Below are 26,697 nucleotides of genomic sequence, written 5' to 3' on the forward strand. Positions count from 1 at the left end.
TTTGGGTTATGAATTGTATTCCTTATTTTTTGGCTACCAGTTGTCGTTAGTTTTCACCGAGTAACTATAAATGAATTTCTCTCTTTTTAAGTTGTGGCTATTTTTAGATACATCGCAAACGCTAATTATATTTATAAAACAACCTTGAAATTGCCTTTCTCCCCTATTAATCCCTTTTTCTCAATGCCGATGCCCGCGTCCCAAAATCTCCAAAATCAAATTGCATGAAATACCTTCAACATTGACGAAAAAAAAAGAAAAGAAAAATTACCCTCCTCATTCTGTCAATTCACATCAGCAAGCTTTAAAGCTTACCTGATTAAAAAAAAAAGAAGTATTATTAGAAATGGTAAGATTAGGGGGTTGGGAAGTTCTTGCTTGCTGCTTACTATAGCTTTCAAAAAATGCAACAAGAGATTGAATGTCATGTTCTAGCACGTCCCAATAGCACTATATTAACTTTCTATTATTTTCGTTAGGGTTGTTATTAACAAGTAGATCATCACTACCTAGTTAAATTATCCACAATCCGATGATCTTCACCTTTCCATTTTTCTTATAACTAGGGATAGTAACATGCTCTTCAATATTAATTTTTTTTTCTTCAATATTGATTCGATTTGTATCGAACTTAACTACTCCAAGCGGAAGTCTTTCTTTCGATTCTACATAGGGGAACTCCTTTTTTTGTGCAAATAGGGGAACTCCTTATTTTAGGAATTTTCCAAGAATATTTTTCTAAATAAAGATAAAATATTAAAATATTAATTTCAACTAATATTAGTTGAAATTACGCCAATAAAACAATAAAAAAATTCCTCTTCCTTCCTCTCCTTTGTTGAACTGAGAGAGAAGGACGAAGATATGAGTCCAGTAGACATAGGCATATCTAAAATTTTAAGAACATGGGTGCACCATTGTATTAATAAAAAAACACGGGAAATAAGGGATTTATTTGTTTATTTATTATAAAAATCAATTAAAAAGAATTACATAGGGATCGAACACCTGACCTGAGGGAAAAAAGGGTATTAGTTGTAGAGATGTTAAATAGAAAAGATAAACCACCATGGCATTTGGAAACTATCATTGAAGATGCATTGCAGTTAATCCAGAAAGATTATTGTTCAACATTGTTATAGGGAATATCAAGCAATTTCAAAGATCAATGAGGAAAAAAAAGTTTTTAATTCTTTCTCTCTCTAGAATGAGAGTTCCTCTCATCCTTGGCTGGATGACAAGGAAATCAAAAACTGGAGAGAGAGAAAGATAACAAGGAACGAAAGGGAATCTGCCAGTGTTAAACATGGGGAAAAGGGGAATTCCCCAATCAGATGATGCAAAGAAAACAAAAAGTATGAATGAGATTCAGGGGGTGATTCTACTGGAATTGAAGTAAATCCCCCAGCTGATAGTAATGCCAATGAGAGCTACTAGGAAAAATGGTACACCAACTATGGCCACTGAGCAAGCTGGCGAACAGAGCACTGGCAAGACATCCTGGGCAGATCTGGTTGATGTTGAGGAGAAATCTACAAATGGGGAAGGTACAATCCAAAACCTTGAATCTAACCTAAAGTCATCGAGTAATATAGTGGGGAGAACACAATTAAAGGTGGGGTTTGACTTACTAGCAACGGAATCACCAGTTACTAATGTTAAAATCACGATAGATGATTAAGGAGGTAGAATATTGGCATTCTGATGTAGTATGGTATGTGCTAGGATCGAATCCCACTTTAACAGTTATAGAAGGGTATTTCAAACACATATTGCGAGCCCTGGGGATAGACAAAGTTACACAAACTAGCAAAGGTACATACCTTACCGATTTTACAGTATTGAGAGTTAAACTAAGGTAGTCGGTGAGGGGATCCAAACCTTTGATAGAAAACTTGTGATTGTGAAGCTGTGGAGACCAAATGTTGAGATGAATAAGGTGATGGTTGAAAAGGTTCCTATCTGGATTAAGCTGATAGGGCTTGACCTAAAGTATTGGGGACAAACAATACTAACTAAAATTGCGGGATTGGTAGGAAAATCTGTGAACGCTGATACAGCTACAAGTATGAAGGAAATGTTGATGTATGCTAGAGTTCTGGTTAAGGTCCAGCTGAACCAAACATATCCAGATATAATCATGTTTGAGAGTAAAACTGGGCAAGTAATCAAGCAACAAATTATGTATGAATGGAAACCAATCATGCATGATCACTACAAGATACTTGGGCATGATACGCAATATTGTAGGAAGTGAATCACGCAGACAGAAGGAACTCAAACAAACTAGGTAAATAACTTACAGAAAGGTAAGACACATGTAGAGAAGAAACTACCAGAAGGTGACAAAGTAAAGGAGATGTAGCACAACCCAAGGAGACCTAGACAAAAGCTACAAAGAGGTAGTTGTTACCACCAACAACACTTTTGCTTCCGTTGAGGAGAATAACAGCTCAATAATGAATAATAATACAGCTGGAACTCCTGCAAAGGATGACTCAGGAGGAAAAATGAAGCAAGTTGAGAATGCTACTAATATAGGATTGGGACCTAGGGTGATTCAGGTAAAGGCCTCAACTAGCAATGTAACTATATTAAAAGGTGTGAGTACCTGGGAGGGGTGGGGGAGATCCCGATCATGCTGGATAAAATTGAATTTTGGAACACCATGGGCTAAATAGCCAGGATAAATAGAGAGAAATGAACCTGTTTATGCACAACTACAAAGTTGGTAAGGTTAAGAGGAACAAAGCTCAAGCAGCAACCCTTAACTTATGCAATGTATGGTCTTTCACTACAAGTCTTAATAATCACCCTAATGGTAGGATTTGGTTACACTGGAAGCCTATGACTTTTTATGTCAACACAATATTAATGATATCACAACTGATACACTGTGAGGTGGTACATAGAGGGACCAACATGATGTTCCAAGTGACATTAGTATATGGTTTAAATGATCAGGCATTAAGGAGAGAACTATGACAGCAAATTGAGAGGATTCATAGTAAAATTCAAGGAGCGTGGACAGTAATGGGAGATTTTAACTGTGTACTTAACAAAAATGAGAGAATTGGTAGTCTTGTATCCTTATATAAAACAAGGGATTTCAAGTATTTTTTTGGGTAAAACTGTGCATTTCAAACATTAATTAAAATACTACTCTTAGGGTATAACACGATAGCATTATTTACTGAGGGGTATACTAGTTCCCCCTCGCCATAAGCATAAGTAGAATTATTACAATCCAAAACATGTCTTGAGAAAATAGTTCCTATGATGTCTGCCCAAAAATCATGAGTAGCAAACATCGGGGGAATTGCTGTTACAAAAAGATTATCAAAAAAATCCTTCTTGGCACCCTCCTTTGCTAGCATGTCAACAACTTTGTTCATCTCCCTGTAGATGTATTTCACCACCACGTCTCCTAACCTTTGGACGATTGACCTGCATTCGAAGATAAGTGAATCAAAAATAAGATTTACATTGTTAAACATTCTTATTACCTCTGTGGAGTCTGTGTTGATTTCTAGAGTCATGAACTGCCTTTCTTCAGTAATTTGCAATCCTCTCAGCACTGCCAAGAGCTCTGCATGTGTGTTGGTAGTGTGTTGCATGCTTCCCATGAAGCCCAACAACCAGTTTTTGCTTGCATAGCTGAAGACTCCTCCCACTCCTCCCTTTACCAGGTTCCCAAATGCAGCCCCATCAGTGTTAAGTTTATAGGTGTTATTTAGAGGGGGTGTCCATTTGACCCAGATAATTTTCTCTTTTGTGGGTGTTTTGTCCACCGAGATAGTGATATACTTAATTGCTTTTGTCAAAGCAGCTTTTGCATTAACCATGTCCTTCTTATTATTGAATAGATTATTGTTCCTGGTGAGCGAGATCTGCCAAAAGCAAAAAGGGAGGAGGTCTTCCCAATTGATGACATTATTGAAGGGTTTCTTTTTTAGAGAGGCCCATGTGGTGGGCCAATCCCATCTAGTGAAGGAGATGTTCTAGCTTTGAATTCTACTGGTACTTTTTGTGACTAGATTTCCCCAGAATATTTTTGTGTTGGGGCATTCAAAGAAGATATCGGTAGATGTCTCAATTGCTTGGTTATAGAAACAGCACATTGGATCCAGATGTATCCTAATGTGGTGGAAGAAAGCTCCAGTGGGGAGTCTTTCGTGAAAGAGGAGCCAAAAGAATGATTTGATCTTGTTTGGTACTCTTAGCTTCCAGATCCAAAAATAGTTTTACTTGTGTTTGTACATTCTAGTTAGGCAAGGTTAGCCAGAAGGGAGTAGGCTGACTTTGAGGTGAAGATGTCATTGATGGTGATTCCCCAGATCATTTTGTCCTCCTTTATAGGGTTGGATGGTATGGATGTGTTTAGGAGAATGTTTCTAATACTATAGGGAATGTTTAAGGAGATGGAAGAAATGTCGAAAGTCCCATTGTTATAGATTGATGCTACTGTTGTGGACAGGTCCTCTTGTGTAAGAGGACCTTCAATCATGGCTCTAATCGATGGGTGGTTTGGGATCCAACGGTCATTGATGAAACTAACTCTATTCACTGAGTGGAAAACCTATCTCTTGTCTTGAATGCATGTTTCCCACCATTTGAGGATGCATTGCCAAATACTTGATTTAGCTTTTTTTAGAGGATGCCTCCAGTTATAGTGTTTAGCAATGAGAGTTTTTGCCCAGAGAGAGGACGAGTTCTGGTAAAGCCTCCATGTCAGTCCTGAATGAATGACTTTGTTCTTCAGATCTATTTTTTGGATTCCTAGGCCTCCTTGGGACTTAGGCTTTGTGATTGTATCCTAGGATACAAGATGCATCTTTTTCTTGATTGGGGTGGTACCCCAAATGAAGTTCCTTTGAATTTTATCAATCTCCTTAGATGTCTTGGAGGAGAGTTTGATGTATTACATGACATGGTTAGGGATAATATTAAGAGAAGCTTTTGCTAGGGTAGTCCTCCCAGTCATGTTTAGCATGTTTGTTTTCCATCCAGCCATTTTGGTGTGAAGGTTGTCTATGATGAATTGGAAATCACTGTTGGTGGGCCTCTTGTGAAAAATAGGAAACCCTAGGTATTTGCCAAAGTTGGTTGTTTCCTGAATGGCAAGGCTATTAGAGTTGGACTCCATTTGGTGGGATTGACAGTTATCACTGAAAAAGACTTTGGATTTGCTAAGATTGATCTTTTGGCCTGAAGCCTGACTAAAGGAATTGAGAGTATTGATGATTGCGGTGCAGTTTCTCTAATTAGCTGTAGCAAAAAGAGTTAGATCGGCAGTAAATAACAAGTGGGATAACTTAGGCTAGAGCTGTTTATGCTAATAGGGGAATACTCCTTTTGTTGGACATTCCTCTCAATAGCCCTAGAGAGTCTTTCCATGCACAGAATGAATAAGTAGGGTGATAGAAGGTCACCCTGCCTAATGCCTCTAGTGGGGTTGAAGGGTTTAGTCTGATCACCATTTACTAGGACAGAGATAGAGGATGAACTAACACAAGACATGATGAGGTTAATGGTGGTAGTGGGAAAATTGAATACATGGAGGGTCTCCTTGATGAAGGACAATTCTATTATGTCAAAAACCTTTTCCAAGTCAATCTTTAGGATCATGTGAGGTGATTTGTCTCTCATCTTTCTAAAGTGGGTGATGTATTCTTGGACTATGATATCATTATCAGATGTTCTTCTGTTGGAGAGTAAGCTTGCTTGGCTAGGACCTATGATATGGGACAAGTAAGGTTTAATTCTGTTGACTAGGATTTTAGTCACAATTTTGTAAACAGTATTGCATAAACCTATGGGCCTGAAGTTTTTAATCACGGATACTTGAGGGTATTTTGGGATTAAACACAAAAGGGTCTCATTCAACAATGTGTGCATTGTTGCTGTTGAGAAGCAATTTTTGCAGAATTGGATGATATCCTTTCCTGCTATATCTCAGTATTTTTGGTAAAAGAAGGTCATCAGGGCCTAGAGCTTTGAAGGGTTTAAAGGAGAAGATAGCACTTCTGATTTCACTATCTCTAAGAGGCATGTGAATGGTGGTTTTCTGGATATTGGACAGTAAAGGGCTTTGAGGACTATGTGTGGTAGTGTGCATGGGTGACTAAGAGTGGGATGTAGAATAGAGCTCTTGGAAAAACTTGGCTATTGATTCTTTGATTCCCAGGGGCTCATACTGCCAGTTTCCTGATTCATCTTTAAGGGAGATGATTCTGTTTCTCCTTCTTCTATTAGGAGTTGAGGTGTGGAAGAATTTGGTGTTAGCATCACCATCCGAGAGCCAGTTGATTCTGGTTTTCAGCTTCCAAAAATCTTCTTCATTTTTCAAGATTGAGTCAAGATCCTCAATGAGAGTGCTTTCTAAGTTTTGGAGGAAATGACTAGATTTATAGTTTGGAGATTTTTGGATCCCAGCTATCCTGACAATTAATCTCATTTTTTGTATGGAATATGTTGTCAAAAATTAGTTTGTTCCAATTGATTGTGTTTTCCTTGAACCTAGTGGAGGAAGGGATTAGGGTGGAGTGGTTTGGGAATGATTCTCTGATAAGGGCTTAGAACGTTGGGTGGCTGTACCATATGGATTCGAATCTAAAAGGCTTGACTGAGGCCACATGTGTGCCATTATTGAGCTTGACAAGAAAGGGGCAATGGTTAGAGTGGGTCCTAGCTAGGTGAGTAACATTTGCCTCTAGGTATTTATTTACCCAGAGGTTGTTAGCAAAACACCTATCAATTCTTTCTAGGATAAGGCTGGACCTATTCTTGTAATGCTTGTTGGACCAAGTGTACTTACTGGCTTTAAAGCCTAGGTCTACTATCTTGCAATTAACACAATTCTAAAATAAGTTTCTCCTATTTGTGTTAATGTGGTTGCCCCCAAATTTGTCTCTTACTTTCAAAACTTCATTAAATCCCCACTCACAAACCAACTACCCTTAAAGTGGTTAGAAATATCAATCAAATTATCCTAGAGGGTTTTTCTAACCTCTATATAATTACTAGCATAAATTATAGAAAGTAACCAAGGGGGATTTGATGGGAGTACCTTGATCATTGCATGGATACCCTGGGGTGTTACAACTACTTCATCTACCTGGAGAGATGACTATTCCTCTTGAATGGCCTGCTACTGGGAATCGGATATGCAGGTCATATTGCAGTTCCTTTATGAGCTTTTTGTGGTCTGCCATCTTTGTTTCCAATAGAACTAGCATTGCAGGTTTGTGCATCTTCACCATTTCGGAGCAGTGTCTTTTGAACTCGCACTGTTTGCCCCCCTAACATTCAATATGATGAAATTCATTAGGGGGTGAGGGATTGCTAGGAGATTGCTCATCGATGCCTTGACCCTTCCTTTAGCTGACATCACATCCTTCCACCTGGTTGAAGATGACTCTGTTCTCATCACTGGAATTAAGGTTAGGAGTGGCTTCAGTACACCCTGACTCTGATGGGAGGATAGACTCAATCCACATCTTGCGAGAGTTTTCGAGCATAGTAAGATTAGCATCTCGTTGTGATCCATACTGAACTCTACTGCTCGTACTGCCTCTAGCCATAGTGAGTCTATTCTCGTTTGTGTCTCCTTCTCTATGGGTTTTTCGTGACTCTTCAGAATCTCTAGGGATTTGGATATCTCTTTCGAGATATTCTCTAATAGTGGTGAGTGTTGTTTCTCTTGCGTTGAAGATGAAGGGTCCTGTTGTGGCCCTTATTGTAGGACTTTGAACTGTGGAGTTGTAAATGGGTCTGATACTGCAGGATCTAGAAAGAATGGGATGGTGTTGAAGATTTGCTACATCATTTTGTGGACTGAAGGTGGATCGTTGGTTGGCTGCAAAGGGTTGAGGTTGCTCTGTAGAATCATCAACTGCCATAGTTGAGCACCAAACGTCGCCAAACCCTTGTTTAGCACTTTTGCAGTGACTCTTTCTAGATGGGCCATGGGGAAATTGGTTGATTTTTCAGCTAAAAATTATAGCACAATGCCTGACTATGGAGAGCAATCTCCAGCCAGGACGCCGACGTGTGATCTTGTGGTGGTGGGGTGGAGGTCAGAATGATTGGAGGTTTGGAGGGGGGAATTCCATTTTTGGATGTTTTTTGCTTAACCTTTTTTGGAATACTATTAAATGGGGGTTTATTAGGGTAATAAAGGGGCATGGCTGGTGATGGGATTAGATTGACGCCCATGACAGTTGCTTCGTAACCTGTGTCTAATACACTGGTTATGGGATTAAAGGAAGTCCGTTTGAGTTGATGGCTATTGTCAAATCAGTTACGATTTTTGGATTTCTCAGGGTTGGATCTTGAGTTTCCATGGACGGATTTTGTACAGTGTGTGTTGGTAGGGAAGATGTAGAACAGTAGGGTTCATCATTTGGGTCTACTAGGGTGCTCTTGGGTTTGGGGTTGGCGTGGGGCTCCGCCTGAGTTACTGTCAAACTCCCCTCTAGGCCCTTTAGGCTTGTTGACTTCATGCTTCTGGGGGGGGGGGGCTAGGTATTTTTCCTTTAGGGTGTAGGCCCCTTGTCATTATTGGGTGTTGGGTATCTCCCCTCTAGGCCAACTTTTCTTTTTTGTGCTTGTGTTGGGCTCGTCCCTTATGGGCTGGCTCTTGGTGGGTTGATTCTTCGTGGGGGGTGAGATTCCTTTTGTGCACTTGGCTAGGCTTGTGTTGCACAGAGTTAGCCTTAGAATTATAACGGAAGGTTTGGGTTTCGAGGAACTTACCGGAGATGGCATCGAACATTCAAACTTGGATGCCGTTCGATTGGGAAAAGATTTTCCCTTTCCTATTCAGGTTCGTTGATTGGTGTTGTTGTGTGTGGTGTCCTTGCGTGCGTCTTCTGGGGAAGGATACAGTTTTCCATTCCTCTTCTTCGTCACTATTTGCTTTAGTATTGGAGTAGCCAGGGCTGTCCTATGCTAGTGGTGAGTTGGGTTTTTGCCTGTGTGAACACCCTCTCAGGATGTGACCTAGTCTTCCACATCCTGTACATAGGTGTTATACCCTGCAATATTACGATGATGTTACGTCCTGTAGTATTATATTACGATGATGCTACGCCTTGCAGTATTACATTACGATGATGTTACACTTCGCAGTATTAAGTTACGACAATGTTGCACCATACAATATTATAATATAGTGACGTTACGCTTCGCAGTATTAAGTTACGATGATGTTGCACCATGTAGTATTGTACATTGAATTTGTCATAAGGTAATTGACACCAGTCCAAGTAAAAGATTATTTGGAGATTATAAGGATTATGCTATTTCATAAGTGATAAGTAAATTCATGAAAGTGAAAGGGCAAGCAAATCAAAGAAAATGAATTTCGTCAAAGTTTGACATTTTGGGATAAAATACGGACTAAGCTAAATACTCGGTATTTATGGACTAGTACCATACAAGGTACCACATGAACATGATTGTAAGGTGTACTGATATCTCTTTTTTCTTGGGGACGCTGCATTTCATGCCCGCAGGTCTCCATAAACAGGTCGAAAGCCCTCCAAGTAGGCTATCAGCTCAGTAGAAGATGTTGGTGCACTTCATTTGCTTCGGAGTTGCTTGAAACACAACGTCCCCAGGAAAAAAGAGATGTCAGTACGAATAATGTACTAAGCATGTAAGGCACATAAATAAGTACATAACAGACATGGAGGAAATATAGAGTAAATGACTCCATGTGTAAGTCTGGATAATTTTGTAAATCATGAAATAATTATAGTGTCATGCATATGCGTATGAATGTCATGTCGTGCATATGTACATATTTCATAATGTCATCAGGCTCTGAGGGCATCCCATCATATTATATCGGCCACTGTGGGCAGAATCATCAACGTATACTAGCTGAAGGTGTTGGTACGTATATAACGTCATAACCTTTATCATATCCCATATACATATATACGCATATATAACACCATCTGTTCATGGGTCAATGTACATGAGTGCAATGCATGAAAAGTACGTTAATAAAATCTCTTGGAGTGTCATAAGACCATTATGCCTTTGAATAATATCATGAAATAAACTTTTTCAACTTACGTATTTTTCTGAGACCCATGAATAGATGATAGAATAATATGACACATGGAGAATCAAGAACATAAACATCTCTAACATTTCTATGAATAGAGTCATTTATGAAAGTTGTGCATTTGCACGTTTCGTTTGCATCGTATGGATCATGCCAAAAAAAAGAAGGGACAACCTTAACATACCTGGAGTAAGAAAAAATCCGTATGATGTTCTTGGAAAAGGTTGCACCGTACTCCTTTAGTTACAATGATTCACGTTTTTGTTGAAAATCATAAGAATGGCTAACGTTCTGTACTTCTTCTTAACTATCAACTTATGGCTAATGTTTCTAATTTGTGAGAATGACAGATTTGTAGGAGTGGATAATTGTCTTGATTGTTTAAAAAGTATAAAGAAAGTGAAGTGTCTTTGTATTCAAGATATGGAAATGAAATTCTTTTGAAAGCTTTAGTGAAATGGCTAATGTTCTTAAGAAATGAAATCATAAAGGTGAAGGGTTATTGGAAATTCTTGGAATTGGAAAGAATATATGACTTTATAACACCTAATCAAGGAGTGACCCTTAGTCATTTCCTTATAATATGGCTAGTTGCCACGTTTTTAGGGGTGAGAATTATTAATTTTTATCCACTTATTCGTACTGACATCTCTTTTTTCCTGGGGACGCTGCATTTCATGCCCGCAGGTCCCTATAGATAGGTCGAAAGCCCTCCAAGTAGGCTATCAGCTCAGTAGAAGATGTTGGTGCACTTCATTTGCTTCAGAGTTGCTTGTTTGGTTAGTATGAGTTAGATGTGTATTATTTGGTGTAGCGGGACTCTATACTGACCTTTATAAAAATTATGTATTCTTAGAGGCTTGTAGATAGATGTCATGTACGTAAAAGATCGTATGACCTTGTCGGCTTATGTTCAGTATTTAAGTGGTTATTTTGGTCTTAGAGGCCCCCAAAAACGTGGCAACTAGCCACATTATAAGGAAATGACTAAGGGTCACTCCTTGATTAGGTATCATAAAGCCACATATTCTTTCCAATTCCAAGAATTTCCAATAATCCTTCACCTTTATGATTTCATTTCTTAAGAGCATTATCCATTTCACTAAAACTTTCAACAAAATTTCATTTCCATGTCTTGAATACAAAGACACTTCACTTTCTTTATACTTTGTAAACAATCAAGACAATTAGCCACTCCTACAAATCTGCCATTCTCACAAATTAGAAACATTAGCCATAAGTTGATAATTAAGAAGAAGTACAGAACGTTAGCTATTCTTATGATTTCCAACAAAAACATGAATCATTGCAACTAAAGGAATACAATGCATCCTTTTCCAAGAATGTCATACGGATTTTTTTCCTACTCCAGGTATGTTAAGGCTATCCCTTCTTTCTTTTGGCATGATCCATACGATGCAAACGAAATGTGCAAATGTACAACTTTCATAAATGACTCTATTTATAGAAATGCTAGATATGTTCTTGATTCTCCATGTGTCATATTATTCTATCATCTGTTCATGGGTCTCAGAAAAATACGTTAGTTGAAAAAGTTTACTTCATGATATTATTCAAAGGCATAATGGTCTTATGATACTCCAAGAGATTTTATTAACATACTTTTCATGCATTGCATTCATGTACATTGACCCATGACCAGATGGTATTATATACGCGTATATATATATATATATATATGTATATGGGATATGGAAAATGTTATGGTATTATATACGCACCACCACTTGATCAGCTGGTATACATTGATGATTTTGACCACAATGGTCGAGTTGATATGATGGGACGCCTTTAGAGGCCGATGATGTTATGAAACATGTACCTATGCACGACATGACACTCATACGCATATGCATGACACTATAATTATTTTATGATTTACAAAGTTATCCAGACTTATACGTGGAGTCATATACTCTATATTTCCTCCATGTCTGTTATGTACTTATTTATGTGCCTTACATACTCAGTACATTATTCGTACTGATGTCTCTTTTTGCCTGGGAACGCTGCGTTTCATGTCCACAGGTCCCCATAGACAGGTCGAGAGCCCTCAAAGTAGTCTATCAGCTCAGCAGAAGATGTTGGTGCGCTCCATTTGCTTCGAAGTTGCTTGTTTGGTTAGTATGAGTTAGATGTGTATTATTTGGTGTAGCGGGACTCTGTCCCAACCTTTATGAAAATTATGTATTCTTAGAGGCTTGTAGACAGATGTCATGTATGTAAAAGATCGTATGGTCTTGTCGGCCTATGTTCAGTGTTCAAGTGGTTATTTTGGTCTTAAAGGCCCATATGTCTTATGTATAAGTTGGCATTACCTGTTGTATTCTACCTATTTCATGGCAGCTTCTCCGGCTCAGTTATTTATGATAACATGTCATGAAAAGATACGTTTTATTGGTACTCGATTGAGTAAGGTACCGGGTGCCCGTCGCGGTCCATCGGTTTGGATCGTGACAATAAGACGTTCTCACCTTCATAGATAATCAGTTGCTTGTGATCACCAATGGTGACAGATGTTGGGACTGGTGATTCAGTGGAACTTGGATGCAGATTCTGGCATATCTCCCCCTTAGCGTTGCTGAGGTGCACATATCGATTTTGACAAGCTTCCCAAGCTTCCTGCCAACTTTTTCTAGAACTTCTTTGTCATAGAATTCGATGGGCACCTAGAGAAGTCGTACCTATATCGCAGTGAAGATAGGGTGGCTTCTTGTGGGACAAATTTTGGTTCCCATCGTCTGATACAGTGGAAACTCTCGGATACGAACCATGGGCCTTGGTGTATAGCCTTGATCAAATTTTCTTCCTTACTAAATTTGACTATGAAGAAATCTCATCCTAGGTCAATCAAGATTAAATGTTCGAATGGGTTCCATAGTTCAATTAATTTGAATCGGAGAAGATAATGTGGCACACGCCGGCCAAAAGTTTAATGATGACCGAGAAACGCCATGGCTCATACAATCTACTTTTGTCCTCTTGGGAGAGAAGAATTGGGCCTAGATTTTCCTTGTCCTTTAGATCAAATTCTGGCTTTTCAAGATCCGATACAAAGTGGTCTGTTTATCAAGAAGCATTTCTTTGTAGGAGTGTGTTTGGGAAGTATCTTCCTCCATATGGTTTGTATTTGGTGGTTCCGATGGTATATTAGGTATTTTGGGTGTGTTGTCCATTGGGTTAGGTGTAGTAAGAGATGAGAGTCTCTCTCTAGAAAGTCTGTCTCTCTATGTTACTCTCCTATCTCCAGGGATTTCAAGTATTGTGTTGGAGTATGCTCCTTAAAGGATTTGAGGTCATTTGGGCCATTTTACACTTGGAACAATAAACATGGTCATAGTAGTAGGGTATGTAGTAAAATTGACAAAGTCCTGATGATAGTAGTAGGGTATATAGTTAAATAGTAAGTATTAATTGTAAGTTGATAGTAATACTGTTTTTTTTCATAGTTGCACTAAAAAAAATATTTTTTTTTAAAAAAATTGGCCAAACATAATTTTATCAAATACTAAAAGGACTTCTTAAATGAATTTAGCCAAACATAATCTCTAAAAGTAGTTTTTGAAAAATTTGTTTTGACAAAAATATTTCTCAAAATTAGTAGTTTTAGGAAGCTTGGCCAAACAAACTACTATTTATAGTCGATTTGGCCAAACTTTTAAAATTATTTTGAAAAGTGATTGTTGATAGAAATGCTTTTCAAAAAGTACTTTTGAAAATAGGAGTTTGTGTTTGGCTAATCAACTTGAAATCACTTTTGTCAATATTAGACATCAATTTATGTTTGGACAAACTTTAAATAATTGCTTTTAGTGAGAAGCTGTTTTTCACCTTCTCAAAGCAACTTGTGTTACTATCCAAAAGTATTTATGTTTTTTCAAAAAACTTGACCAAATACATCAAATCTCTAAACTAAATATTTTTAGCTTCCCAAAGATTGGCCAAACAAGCTATTATTAGTAACACTATACTTCTTTTAGCATTTTGAATATACTTATTTTATGGGGTAAATTTCACAAATGATCATATTACTATAGTCTAATAAACAATTAAAATAGGAGAAATATGAATATATTTTAGCCCTCCCAAAAATAATAGCTGATAAAGTACTTTTTATATATTTTCGGCTAGCAAATGTAATTAGTTTCGACCGGTCGGTTAATCTTATATTTTTTCCTTAAAATAGGAATGACCCAACCCATCCCTTAAAATAGAAATGGCACAACCCAGCCTGACTCAATAACCATATACGCAAGTTAAAATAATACGAAAGTGAACTCTTCCCCCATAAAAACCTTAGTTCGGAATGTATGAGATTCTGACAAAAAAATAAAGAAATAAGATGTATAATTTGAGAGCACTTGAAATAAAAATGCTACGAATTTGAATAAAAATCTTGAAAAGAAAAATAAAAGATAGAAGTATCATGTTTTGAAGGATTTACTATTCACTTTTAGTATTATTTTTATTTGTATATATGGTATTGGGTCGCGTGGGTCAAGTCAGGTTGGGTCATTCCTATTTTAATTGGATTATTATTTATTAGACTGAAAATAAAAAATAAATACAAAATAAGAAAATACTACTGAAAAATTATATCGATTACTATGATTTTTGTGTAAGTTAGTAAAAGTTTTTTGATTTTTGTGTGAGAAAATATAGTTATATGACTTTGGTGAAAAAAATTATAGTTGTATAATTTTTGTGTGAGAAAAAAATTATATGACTTTAATGAAAAAATATCGTAGTTATATGACCATCCGTGAAATTTAACCTTATTTTTGGCATGTTCAAGTTTTAAAGTTATATACTCCGTAGTATAATAATTGTTCTACATATTCAAGTCAAAGACGTTGGTGTCAAAGAAGGAACACAAAGTCAAATACACATAAAGTCGGCCTTAAATGACCTTTCTTTTATACTACTAAAAGTATAAAGCTTAAAAAAAAAAAAACAATCCATTTATTAATCCAACTTGGCTCTGTGTCTTACCATTTTCGGACACCAGCAACAATAATCCACAATCTAAAACCCCCAATTGCACACAGTTGCTTAGCTCTAATCTGGTTCTGATTATATCCAAATTAAGGAAAAATTCGGAGTTGAAGTTGCCGGAATTGACAATTTTGTTAAAGTTGAGGGTGGTGAATTCTTGAGAAATTTCCTCAAAGCGCGTTGATTTTTGGGTTGGTGGAATCAATTAGGTCTTCAATATTTGAGCCGTATTTCTAGGGTTTTGTTCATTTCACTGTGTGCTCAAGAGCCTCTCTATTTGGTCTTTTCTGATTGGTGAGATTACTTCTCTTTGTTTTTATATGGATTTTTTCATTTCAATGCTTGTTGCTGTGTAATTAAGGTGCTAGTTTCTTTAGTAATTGAAATGAGCTCTTGAAATACTTGTAATTTCATCAACAATTGCAAGTCGTTTTTACTATGGTGGTGCTTGCTTAATTATTTCCTACTTCCTCTGTCCCATTTGATGTGACACAGCTTTTCTTTTTAGTAGAATGATGAAATAATTTTGATTTTTAACTTCCTGTTTTACCTTAATGAGATGAATTATAGCCATATAAATATTAATGGGATGTTTTAAATCACAAATTTCAAGTCTTTTTTCCTTAAATTTTGTGTCAAATCAATTTGTCGCATGAATTGGGACAAAAGGAGTATATTGTTTGTATAATACAACAGTGAAATATCTTTGTGCTACATTGTGGTGCTAATTTGGGGAGCAAGTCCAAACCCCATGATCATAACTTAAAACGTAGAGGCTATAGAGAAGGATTTTATTAGTAGTTGATATTGATGAGATCAGAGTGAAAGCCATGGCTTGGGTCATTTAATAGAATATAGTGTAGAATGAAACATCTCACATAGTAATAGAGTTTAGTCTTGTTATAAACCCATCTTAGATTCCCACTTGCTTTTCTAGCTGTGTTTCAAGTCTCAAATAGAATTGTGTTCTGATAGTATCTAACTGCAGTGAAATAACAACTTTGAAATCTAAATAGTGAGTGTTATGTTGTCGGAAGAATCGCTGAGCGGTTAAGGCATTGGAGTGACGATTTGAGATTTCAGGTCAAAATCCCCGTTATGACACTCAGTATGACCGCAACTGCTCCAGTCTTCTCGGCAGGATTATTTGGTACTTGTGCTTGTGTTTAGTAGCAGTTTGCCAGGTGGATCAGTTAGCATGTTGTCCCGAACACCATTGTTACTAAAAAATGTGAGAGTTATGTCCTATAGACATCCTGGAAATTAGGTTAGAAGTCATTAAACTAGATATTAGGTTAAAGTAGGAAGTCATTAAACTAGATAGTAAAACTTGTAGCGAACGACAAATGATGCCAAATGTTGACCGAATACATATGCAGAATCAGCCAGCTAGCTGCAGGAGGTTTTTTTTTTTTTTTTTTTGGGGGGGGGGGGGAGGGGGGGTGTTGCTGAATAGATGCTTGACCCTAATTTAACAGAAATATTCTCCATTCAGATATTAAAGTTACTACAACGCGACAAAATCTTACGTGGTATTTCTCATGTGGAGCATGAAGTTCTCGGTAAAAGTACGGAAAAAGAATCTATAATTTTTGGGTTCAGAAGATGTGTTATTTCCCTTCCCCGTAAGTGTGGTAATATTGACTTTAAAGGTCACGTCTCAAATAGATAGAAGATTCAAGAAAAGAGGGCTCTCTAGGAGGGTGTTTGGATTGGCTTTTAAGTTGGTCAAAACAGCTTTTAAGCTCTTTTAGCTTTTTTCAGTGTTTGGCAAAGTCAAAAAGTGCTTAAAATAACTAAAAAACTGCTTAAAACAAGCCAAAATCAATGAGCTGGGCAACCCCAACTTATTGCTTTTTGGCTTAAAAGCTATTTCTGCTGAAAAGCCACTTCTTTTAAGCCAATCCAAACGGGCTCTAGATCTCATACTTATTCTCACATGGATGTATAAGTTGCTAACTTGATGATCTGACAAACCAGGCCTTATGTAAGTGTAATAACAACTAATCCTAATTCCTTAGTTACAACCAGTGTTGTGAAGAGCATGAAGCGAGGAAAAACGACAACCCCCATTTCACGAGAAGCGAGAAGCGAAGCGCTTGCTTTTTTTAAGTGAAGCGGAATTTAAAAAAAAATTAAAATGAATAATGCATAGACAACATATGTAATTGTAAGCAAATGTTCAATACTTCAATTAAAAAACTAAAGAGTAGCATCAATTAAAGCACAAAATGAGCATACTATTCTTCTACAAGATTGTCAAATTCTTGTATTCCACTATCATTATTATATTGCTCGTCATCTTCTTCATCAACTAGGGACAAAGTAGCTGCCTCTTTTCCCTTCCTCTGTGAACTTGAAGTTGAGGTATTCCCCCTCAAACCATAAATCCTCTCCCCAATTCCACGCGCCTCCGCAACATCACCCCAAATGAAATCAGAAGTATCCGCAAATACTTCTTCATCTGCATGATCTTCCGGAGCTCCAGTTAGCCATTCATTAGCATCATCGATGTTGTCCACACTAATTGGATCAATTACATTGCGAGCGTTGTAACGACGCCTCAATCTTCTATTGTACTTAATGAAGACTAGATCATTGAGATGCTTCAAGGTTAGTTTGTTCCTCTTTTTGATATGAATCTGCAAATAATAAGTAATTAGTAAGATTAGGACAATTAAGATATAATTTAATTATCTCAATATACTAAATCTTTCTTCTTATTTCTTACATGCTCAAACACGCTCCAATTCCTTTCACACCCGGATGAGCTACATGTTAGACTTAGAACCTTGATGGCAAACTTTTGTAAATCTGGAGTGGAATGACCATATTGCTTCCACCATTCAACTGAAGAGGTAGAACAAATTTTCAAAACATAATATTGATAAAGAAATAACTTATTAACTATAAAACAACATATAAGTACTCGCTCACCTGGTGGCTTCGTCTTTCTTTGTCTAATCGCCATGTTTTTTCCAAAAAGTTGCCCAACATTCCTATAAATACTAAATTGCTCTGTTATTTTATCTTGCACGGATTCTTCAGGTATCAACTTCTCAATACATTCATAGTATCCATTCCACAAAGGTTTATCTGCTAGAATCCTCTCTTCATTGTCATAAATAGTTCCGGGTTCAAAACAAGTCCAGCTGCATGCAAAGGGCTATGAAGTTTACTATCCCACCTTTTATATATGATCTCAAAGACTCTTTTGTATTTTCTTTGTTCAAGCCTCCTTTGCCCTATCCATTGCTTCGTACAGGTAGCCCATTGGTGGCCTTTGCTCCCAACCACCAAACGTAGCACTTTAACTAAAGGACCACCAAACTTCAATGCATGAACCACATTGTTCCAGAATGAAGGAGAAAGTATAATATCTGCGGATTCTCTCCCTCGAGCTTCCTTTCCATAGGCATTATTAGTGTACTCATCTGAAACAAACAACTTCTTCAAATTGCTTTTTTGCTCATACATCCTATGCAAAGTCAAGAAAGCAGTAGCAGATCTTGTTTTTGCAGGTTTCACCAAGCTTCTTTTTTTAGTGAATCTCTTCATCATATTCAATAACAAAGACATTTGAACAATATAGGAATGCATTCTAATTGCATGATTAAAGACTGTACTGAAGGGTCTTTCCTTGAAAATGTCACCGAAGATCAAATTAATGAAATGTGCTGCACACGGAGTCCAATAGATATACGGGTTCCCAACATACATCAAATCACCAGCTTTAACATTTTCACTGGCGTTGTTCGTGGCAACTTGAACAACATTTTCTGCTCCAATAGAGTCTATTGTACTCTTGAACAAGGAGTACATTTTGGTTGAATCAGTCGAAGAGTCGCTTGCATCAATGGACTCAAGAAACATGCTTACCGTTAGGAGAATTCACCAAGATATTGATGATCATTTTTTTATTTCTTGCCGTCCACTTATCCATCATAATGGAACAACCAAACTTGTTTCATTCTACTTTGTGCTCCTCCACAATTTTGTTCACATCTGCCACCCCTTTTTATAGATATGACCCTCTAACTTCATAATAAGTTGGAGGCTTCATTCCTGGACCATATTGGCCTACGACTTCAATAAAAGCGGAAAAAGTGTCGGTATAATTAACACAATTAAAAAAAAGACCTGCATCATACATCCACCGTGCAAACATTGTAACTGCACGATCCCTCAAAATCGCTTTGGCATCAATTTGAGGATTACCACTTTTTCCTCCCTTATCTCCAAATTTTTGCGGGACGTAACAATCCATAGGGCCTTTGCTCTTGCCAGTAGATCCACAACTAGAAGACATTGGTGGAAGCATCCTTCCCCGCTTTTGTGATTTTGGTGGAAGCGACGAAGCATTGTCACTTTCTTCTGTTTCATCATCGTCATCATCAAGATTATACAGCTCTTGTTCATTAATCATTTGAGTCTTTAACTCTTTTTTTTTTTGAAGGAATGCTTTCAATTCTTCCTTCACATGCCCTGAAACTTTAGGACAAGATGCGACATTTGGATCACCACCGATTAGATGCGCTTTTTGACGATAGATTCCCCCATTTGAAATCTTATCACAAAAAAGACATCTAATGGCCATCTTGTTGGTCTCGCTAACTCTTGCAGAGTAAGCCCAAGCCGGGTCTTTCCTATCTTCTTTTGGCGCCATTAAAAGAACAACTACATAACACATAAGAAAGACAATAAGAACTAAGAATAAAGGATATAAAAAATTAGAGGAATTCTCTGTTAAAAACTGGAAAAATTGGGCAGTAATTTTCTGAGAAAGAACCGAAAGTAAAAAAAAAAAAAATTCGCCAGTATTTCGCCGCTTTTTGGACGTTTAGAAAGAAAAAGAAAAAGAAGAAGAAGAATGAAAATCAGAAGTTCAGAACATACCCGTTGACGTCTTGAGAATAAGTCACTGCTGTTGAAGAAGAAGAAGAAAAGCACTAGTTGATGCTTTGAGATTCTTTCAGAAATCAGAAGCAGATGAAGAAGAGAAGAAGAAGTCGCTGCTGTTGGATGTTGAAGAACCCTAGTCGCTGCTGTTGAAGAAGTCCAGACCAGTGTTTAATCCAAAAACCTCGTTTTTAATAAAATAGGGCTTGGGTATTTTAAAATAGAGAAGCGGACGCTTCTGTTGCTTCAACTCGCTTTACCGCTTCTTGCTTTTTACAGAGAAGCGGTCGCTTTTCCTGACCTGAGTCGCTTCAACAGCCTGAAGCGCTGCCCTTCACGCTTCGCATCGCTTCTCGCTTAAAGCGATGAAGCGAGCACTTTTTTAGTCACGGGTTACAACTAGTGAATATTATTATATAGATTCTTTTGTTCCATTATATTATGTTCTTAGCTTAGCCTACGTTGATTTTCAAAAGAGTTTTAAGTCTTTTGGAATCACTTTGCTTTTTGTGATTTCAGGTCATTCTTGTCCTGTTTTAACACTGTCAATCATCGTATCGTTGCCCTTAACCCGTACATCTAGAGGTTAGACATGGACTAACTCAGGCAACCTTCTCATATTTTATCTTCTATGTGTACTACTTGCACCATCTGTCGGCTGTGATTATCTCTAGTGGTCCAATCTTGTATGATTGTATATTCATTTTATTATCTACAGTTCTACCACATTCATATTATGCATATATTGGACCTTCGTTTGATACAACATTGTTTCCCTCTATTCAGCAATCTCTTCGAAATGTCATTTTTCATGTATGATGTTGTTAATCCCATGGACAAGTTGTAACAAATATACAATTTGATTGTCCTTGTTGTAGTAGCCTTGATGTCTTTCCAACATGACTGCTAAATTTGCAACAACAACAGCCAAATGAAATCTCACAAGTGGGGACTGCTAAATCTGCATAACTGCTAAATTTGCATAGTGGATATTCCTTTTCTTTGTAAACATGCTTGTGCAATAAATGAGTTAATATTCATATTTGTATAAGTTTTAGACTTTTATTTTTTTGATACTCAGTGAAGTCATCAGACTTCCCTGTTATGCACTCTAATAACATGGCTCATACAAATAATGTAATGGGCATAAATTTTTACTTTATCGATACACTTTCAGAGTATTTAACTCAAACAGGTAGTGTAGTACATAATTGAAGGAGGAGACACGTTATTACTAAATTTCTGAAAAGAGCATGGGAGGAACTCTGGGAAATAAAATGTAACACATAGAGAAGGATGAGGGAGCACGTTTAGTCCAAAGTGGCAAAGTCCAAGAGTAGCATTGCTAAAAGTGTGATATGAGAACACATTAAGATTATGAACAAACTTAAGAAAAAAAATTATGAGCATGACCATCATCTTCCTCGTGACACTTGTGTCTTTGAAATATACTTTTTTTGGCTCAAATGAAGCAAATTTTAAATCCTTTTAGAATGTCAGAGATCCTTATCTGAATGACTGTTTTAAAGATAAGAATCAGCTGTATTCCTGGAAATTCTCAGCTAGTGATTTAGCTAAAGTGCTTCTATACAATATTGCGACTTAATTTTCTCTTAATTTTTGGCATAGATTGCAGATCAGTTTTCTTATCTCCTGAATTGAAGAGATAATTTATCCATTTTATCCTCTGTGATTCAACTGAAGTGTATAATTTTGGTGTATATTATTGATTTGGTTTACTGAGGACTTTGATTCTAATTGACCAGGTGGAATGGAGATATCATTGTTAAAAGTGCTTCTCAACAATATCTCCTGTTTTTCCCATTTATCATCAAGTGATCACATAAGTGGTGAACTGGTTCGTAGATATTATTGTAAGATTGAGGATATACTGAAGCTTGTAAAGCCGATTCTTGACGCCATCGTTGATGTTGAAGCTGCTTCTGGTGAGCTGCTTCTGAAAGCGTTTGCTGGGCTGGCTCAATGTGTTGATGAACTGAGGGAGCTATTCGAAACCTTGGAACCGCTGTGCAGTAAAGTTTATTTTGTACGTTTGGAGATCTGTCCTCTTGTCATAACTTTCATGTCTTCAATAAGCAGATTATCTTATTACAGTCTGCACTAATAGTACTTAAAACTTTTTAAAATAAAGAAAACTTTATTGTTGTTTCTTTTTGTGCTCATATAATCTTCATGACTAACATGTAACACATTTTCAGTATTTTCAGCTAAATTGTATAGTATCTTTCTTGCTGATGTTTTGATTTTTGATGATATATAGGTCCTGCAAGCTGAACCATTGATTGGGAAAATTCGATCATGTAGCCTGGAAATACTTGAGCTTCTTAAATCTTCTCATAAAAGCCTTCCAGCTGATGTAACTTTGACAACTCTTGAGGTAGGAACTAAGAACATGTCTGTTCTTTCTATCCTTTAGTTTTCATCTAAGCTGCTCGGACTCTTCACTTTTGGTGACGCACCCGTGTTGACAGGGGCGTATGCAGAAATTTTTATAAGTGGTGTCGAAAGTTTTAAAAGAACGAAAATAAATAACTTTAGTTATCATATTTTTAGACAAAAAATAACCCTAGACCATTGATTTTAATCTTAAGTTAGAAAAGGTCCTAGTTCAATTCTACATAATCAGTTGAGGTTTGAACCTCTGACCTATTAGAGCAAAATCAAACACTTAACCAACATGCCAAGAGACAATTTGTATCAAGTGGTGTCATTTTTTTCTACTTATTCGTTTTCTCACGGTATTGATGCATATATTTAGCCGACGAAGCGGTGTCGCGTGACACCGCTTCGTTGAAGGTGCATCCGCCCCTGCGTCTTGACACGACATGGGTGTGGGATCCGTAGCGGATTTGGTCAACTGCTTTTAGGTACTTTGACCAAAATCGACGGAGAAATTCAGGACAGAAACAAATCAAAGCAAAAGTTAGGGTTGAAACTAAAGAAAATGGAATACCTTTTATATAGAAATTTCTATGTTAGTCCTTTTCCTTTTATCTCCTTCTTGGATTCTCCGCTTGATCAATATTTTCTCTTCTTGGAATACCTTGTAATTTTTTCCACATAATATTCATAATTTAGACATATTTCTAGAACTCTATTTTTAGATATTTGAATTACTTTTAGCTGTCCCCGCACCTATATCCGTACCTGGATTTGTACTCCGAATCTTAAAATTTACATCATGAAAGAGCCGACCTCTAGATCCACACCCGAGTCCGAGCAACTTAGAGTTTCATTCATCTGACCCTGCTGTGAAATCTTCCTCCCCACTCTCTCTGTCTCTATCTCTCTCTCTCTTTCTTCATTGTGTTTGTTAATTTTCCTCCAATTTTAACGTGGATGTCTTTTGTTTGGATGGCAGCTCTATATACTGAAAATTAAGTATGTAGATTATGAAATGATATCAGTGACAATCACAAAGGTTATTAAAGCTCAAGTGGAAGGCTTGGGAACCAGCTCAGATAGCTTTGCCAAAATTGCTGATTGCCTAAGCTTGAACTCAAACCAAGAGCTTTTGATTGAGCTTGTGGCCCTTGAAAAATTGAAAGAGAATGCTGAACAAGCTGAAAAGAGTGAAGTTGTTGAATATATTGAGCAAATGATAACTCTTGTTTCTCATATGCACGATTGCTTTGTTACTACAAAACAGTCCCAGAGTTGTACCGCTGTGCCAATACCTCCTGATTTTTGCTGTCCTCTTTCACTTGAGTTGATGACTGACCCTGTAATTGTCGCTTCTGGTCAAACCTATGAGAGGGCTTTTATTAGGAGATGGATTGATCTTGGCCTCACTGTTTGCCCCAAAACACGGCAAACTCTGGGACATACAAATCTCATTCCTAATTACACTGTTAAGGCACTTATCGCAAACTGGTGCGAAATAAACAATGTAAAGCTGCCTGATCCCATGAAGTCTTTGAGCTTGAACCAGCCATCTTTGTCACCAGACTCCACGCAATCTTCAGGTTCTCCGAGAAAGAGTTTGATTTCATCAACTGTAAGCCAAAGAGAAGAATCATCTCCATCTCATCCCCGTTCCTCTTCAGAGGAATCTTTACCTGGAGTTGGTGGTAATATTCTTGCTTTTGATGTTGAAAGGATGCGTATTAAGAGTGAAGACCGGATGGCCCACTCCGGAGAGATAAGTTCACATGGTCATAGTACATTAGTAGCTGATGACCAGTTCCCTCTGGGTCATAATCGAACAACCTCGGCACCTAGCACGCTTTCTAATTCAAACTTTTCCCCGGTAATTCCTGGTGATGGAAACAAGTTGTCAGAAGATTCTTCTGTTGCTTCAGGGGATGTTGGGTTGGATTCCAAGCCTGCTGCTTCTGTCCTTCCAAAGGAGCCAGAATTTCCATATACACCAGAGATGAGACCTCGTAATCAACTGATCTGGCGCAGACCAACCGAGAGGTTTCCAAGAATAGTTTCTTCCGCTACAGTTGAAAGAAGGGCTGATCTTTCAGAAGTTGAGGAGCAAGTAAAAAAGTTGATTGAGGAGTTGAAGAGCACTTCCCTTGATATGCAGAGAAATGCTACAGCTGAACTCCGGTTACTTGCCAAGCATAATATGGATAACCGTATGGTAATTGCAAATTGTGGCGCTATCAGCTCGTTGGTTAACCTACTTCACTCAAAAGACATGAAAGTACAGGAAGATGCTGTTACTGCACTTCTCAACTTGTCAATTAATGACAACAACAAGTGTGCCATTGCAAATGCTGATGCAATCGAACCTCTGATTCATGTCCTCCAAACAGGGAGCGCCGAGGCCAAAGAAAATTCTGCTGCTACTCTTTTTAGCCTTTCCGTGATGGAGGAAAACAAGATGAAGATTGGGAGGTCTGGAGCAATCAAACCTCTTGTTGATTTACTGGGAAATGGAACTCCAAGGGGCAAGAAAGATGCAGCGACAGCTTTATTTAACTTGTCAATACTTCATGAGAACAAGTCTCGTATAATACAGGCTGGTGCGGTAAAGTATCTCGTAGAGTTGATGGACCCTGCTACTGGGATGGTTGACAAGGCTGTTGCAGTTTTGTCCAACCTTGCTACCATTCCCGAGGGACGAGCAGAAATCGGTCAGGAAGGAGGGATTCCTCTTCTTGTTGAGGTTGTTGAGCTGGGCTCCGCAAGGGGTAAGGAGAATGCAGCAGCTGCTCTCTTGCAACTATGCACTAACAGTAGCAGGTTCTGCAACATGGTTCTCCAGGAAGGAGCTGTACCTCCATTAGTGGCATTGTCACAGTCCGGCACCCCAAGAGCAAGAGAAAAGGTCTGATGCCAGAAATTTCATCCATTTTCTTGCTTTAATTTCTTTGCACTGATACTGGAGTAATATTTTTGCATCATCAGGTTAAGTTATCCAGCAAATAACAAGTAACTATTTATAGCAGAAGTAATATGATAACTTGGAAAATAGAGCAAGTAACCTGTTATAACATGTTAAATTATACTGGTATCAACTAATCAACCCAATAATAACACCTTGAAATGGGAATATAAAGCAATAGAAGTGATAGCTGAATTAGGGATTGGGGTTGAAATGACAAGAACTTAACCATAAACTATATAAACCCTTCAAATCATAGTAATAATCACTAATCAAGGATAGCAGAAAGAAGGATTAAACTAAGTTTTGAATGCAATTAGTAAACCCCAAGTAAGCAATTAACTTGAAAACAAAGTCATTAACATTCAATAACAAAATATAATCAAGGGAGAAATGAAATGACTCATACAAGAATTACTTTAACCTAAATTAATCCAAGAGAGGCATGATGATCCCTACACTTGCAATGAGTATCTGTGTTCTTCATCAAAGCCAACTAGTGAAATAAACCCGAAATGTCACTATTTATTAACTAATTACAAAAATGACCAAAATAGTCCTTGACTAATTTACTCCTTCAGTTGGACTTTTAAGCACTCTAATGACTTAATATCCACTTGAAAGTTCCCCTTGCATTAAGTTCTAATACGTGCATTATCACTTTAGCCCTTTTTTATTTTGGGTATGTCTAAATTTTGCTTTTGTGGCTGCATGCAGGCTCAACAACTACTTAGCTACTTCCGAAATCAACGCCATGGTAATGCAGGAAGAGGTTGATTTATACATTGAACATTCAGGCACATACTTTTCTTTTATTTAACTGATGAAATGGTGTATGTAAATTTAATGTTATAAGTAATGTATGTGGAGATCATGGTTCCTAGAATGTTTCCCAGATTTTGTGATATCTCCAAAAGAAAATTAGTTGGCGGCGCAGATGATTCTACCTGAATAGCTTTGTATGTAAATGTGGAGAAAATTGTAGACGACCAAGAAGTTGCTGATTGCATGCAGCCTTCGTAATTTTACAGGGGTGAGATTGGTAGATGACAACTATTCTTTCTTTACTTGGAAATATAAGTGCACTGTACCAATATATTGTGTTCTCTTTAAATTTCAAACATCTAGATGCCGCTGTTAGCTGCTCGCTGAACTTATTTTCCCAGATTAGATGTTTGGATTTAGGGGTGGTTCAACGCAGTTGGTGGCCTAAAGCCAAATCTTGCTGAGAGGCTTTAATTTTTTTCATAATTTTTTTTGTATATATATTATTTGAAATCTATTTTCCTAACACTTTTATTTGGAAATTAAGTTTAAACCACCAATATCAACTTAAGTGACTACT

General features: G+C 37.4%; 3 protein-coding genes across 4 annotated transcripts; 1 reads left to right on the top strand and 2 right to left on the bottom strand.

Annotated features, from left to right (window-relative positions):
- Nucleotides 1–15,054: 15,054 nt before the first annotated feature.
- Nucleotides 15,055–26,448, top strand: LOC104244288 (U-box domain-containing protein 4-like). 2 transcript variants are annotated; one of them, XM_009799678.2, is made up of 6 exons: nucleotides 15,055–15,388; nucleotides 20,513–20,578; nucleotides 21,760–22,040; nucleotides 22,275–22,391; nucleotides 23,376–25,295; nucleotides 26,070–26,448. In XM_009799678.2, the coding sequence occupies exons 3-6, from the start codon at nucleotides 21,765–21,767 to the stop codon at nucleotides 26,127–26,129; spliced, it is 2,373 nt and encodes a 790-aa protein (XP_009797980.1). In that variant the 5' UTR covers nucleotides 15,055–15,388; nucleotides 20,513–20,578; nucleotides 21,760–21,764; the 3' UTR covers nucleotides 26,130–26,448. The 2 variants fall into 2 exon arrangements, with proteins under 2 accessions (XP_009797980.1, XP_009797979.1); XM_009799677.2 differs by lacking the exon at nucleotides 20,513–20,578.
- On the bottom strand, nucleotides 17,335–18,065 carry LOC104244287 (uncharacterized). Its single transcript, XM_070156864.1, has 3 exons — nucleotides 18,032–18,065; nucleotides 17,826–17,944; nucleotides 17,335–17,736 (listed from the first exon to the last, which is right to left on the bottom strand). The coding sequence occupies exons 1-3, from the start codon at nucleotides 18,063–18,065 to the stop codon at nucleotides 17,335–17,337; spliced, it is 555 nt and encodes a 184-aa protein (XP_070012965.1).
- On the bottom strand, nucleotides 18,194–18,967 carry LOC104244289 (uncharacterized). The gene has a single exon (XM_009799679.1). The coding sequence runs from the start codon at nucleotides 18,965–18,967 to the stop codon at nucleotides 18,194–18,196; it is 774 nt and encodes a 257-aa protein (XP_009797981.1).
- Nucleotides 26,449–26,697: the final 249 nt, after the last annotated feature.

The sequence above is a fragment of the Nicotiana sylvestris genome, chromosome 9 (genome assembly GCF_000393655.2).
Source record: "Nicotiana sylvestris chromosome 9, ASM39365v2, whole genome shotgun sequence".
Lineage (NCBI taxonomy): Eukaryota > Viridiplantae > Streptophyta > Magnoliopsida > Solanales > Solanaceae > Nicotiana > Nicotiana sylvestris.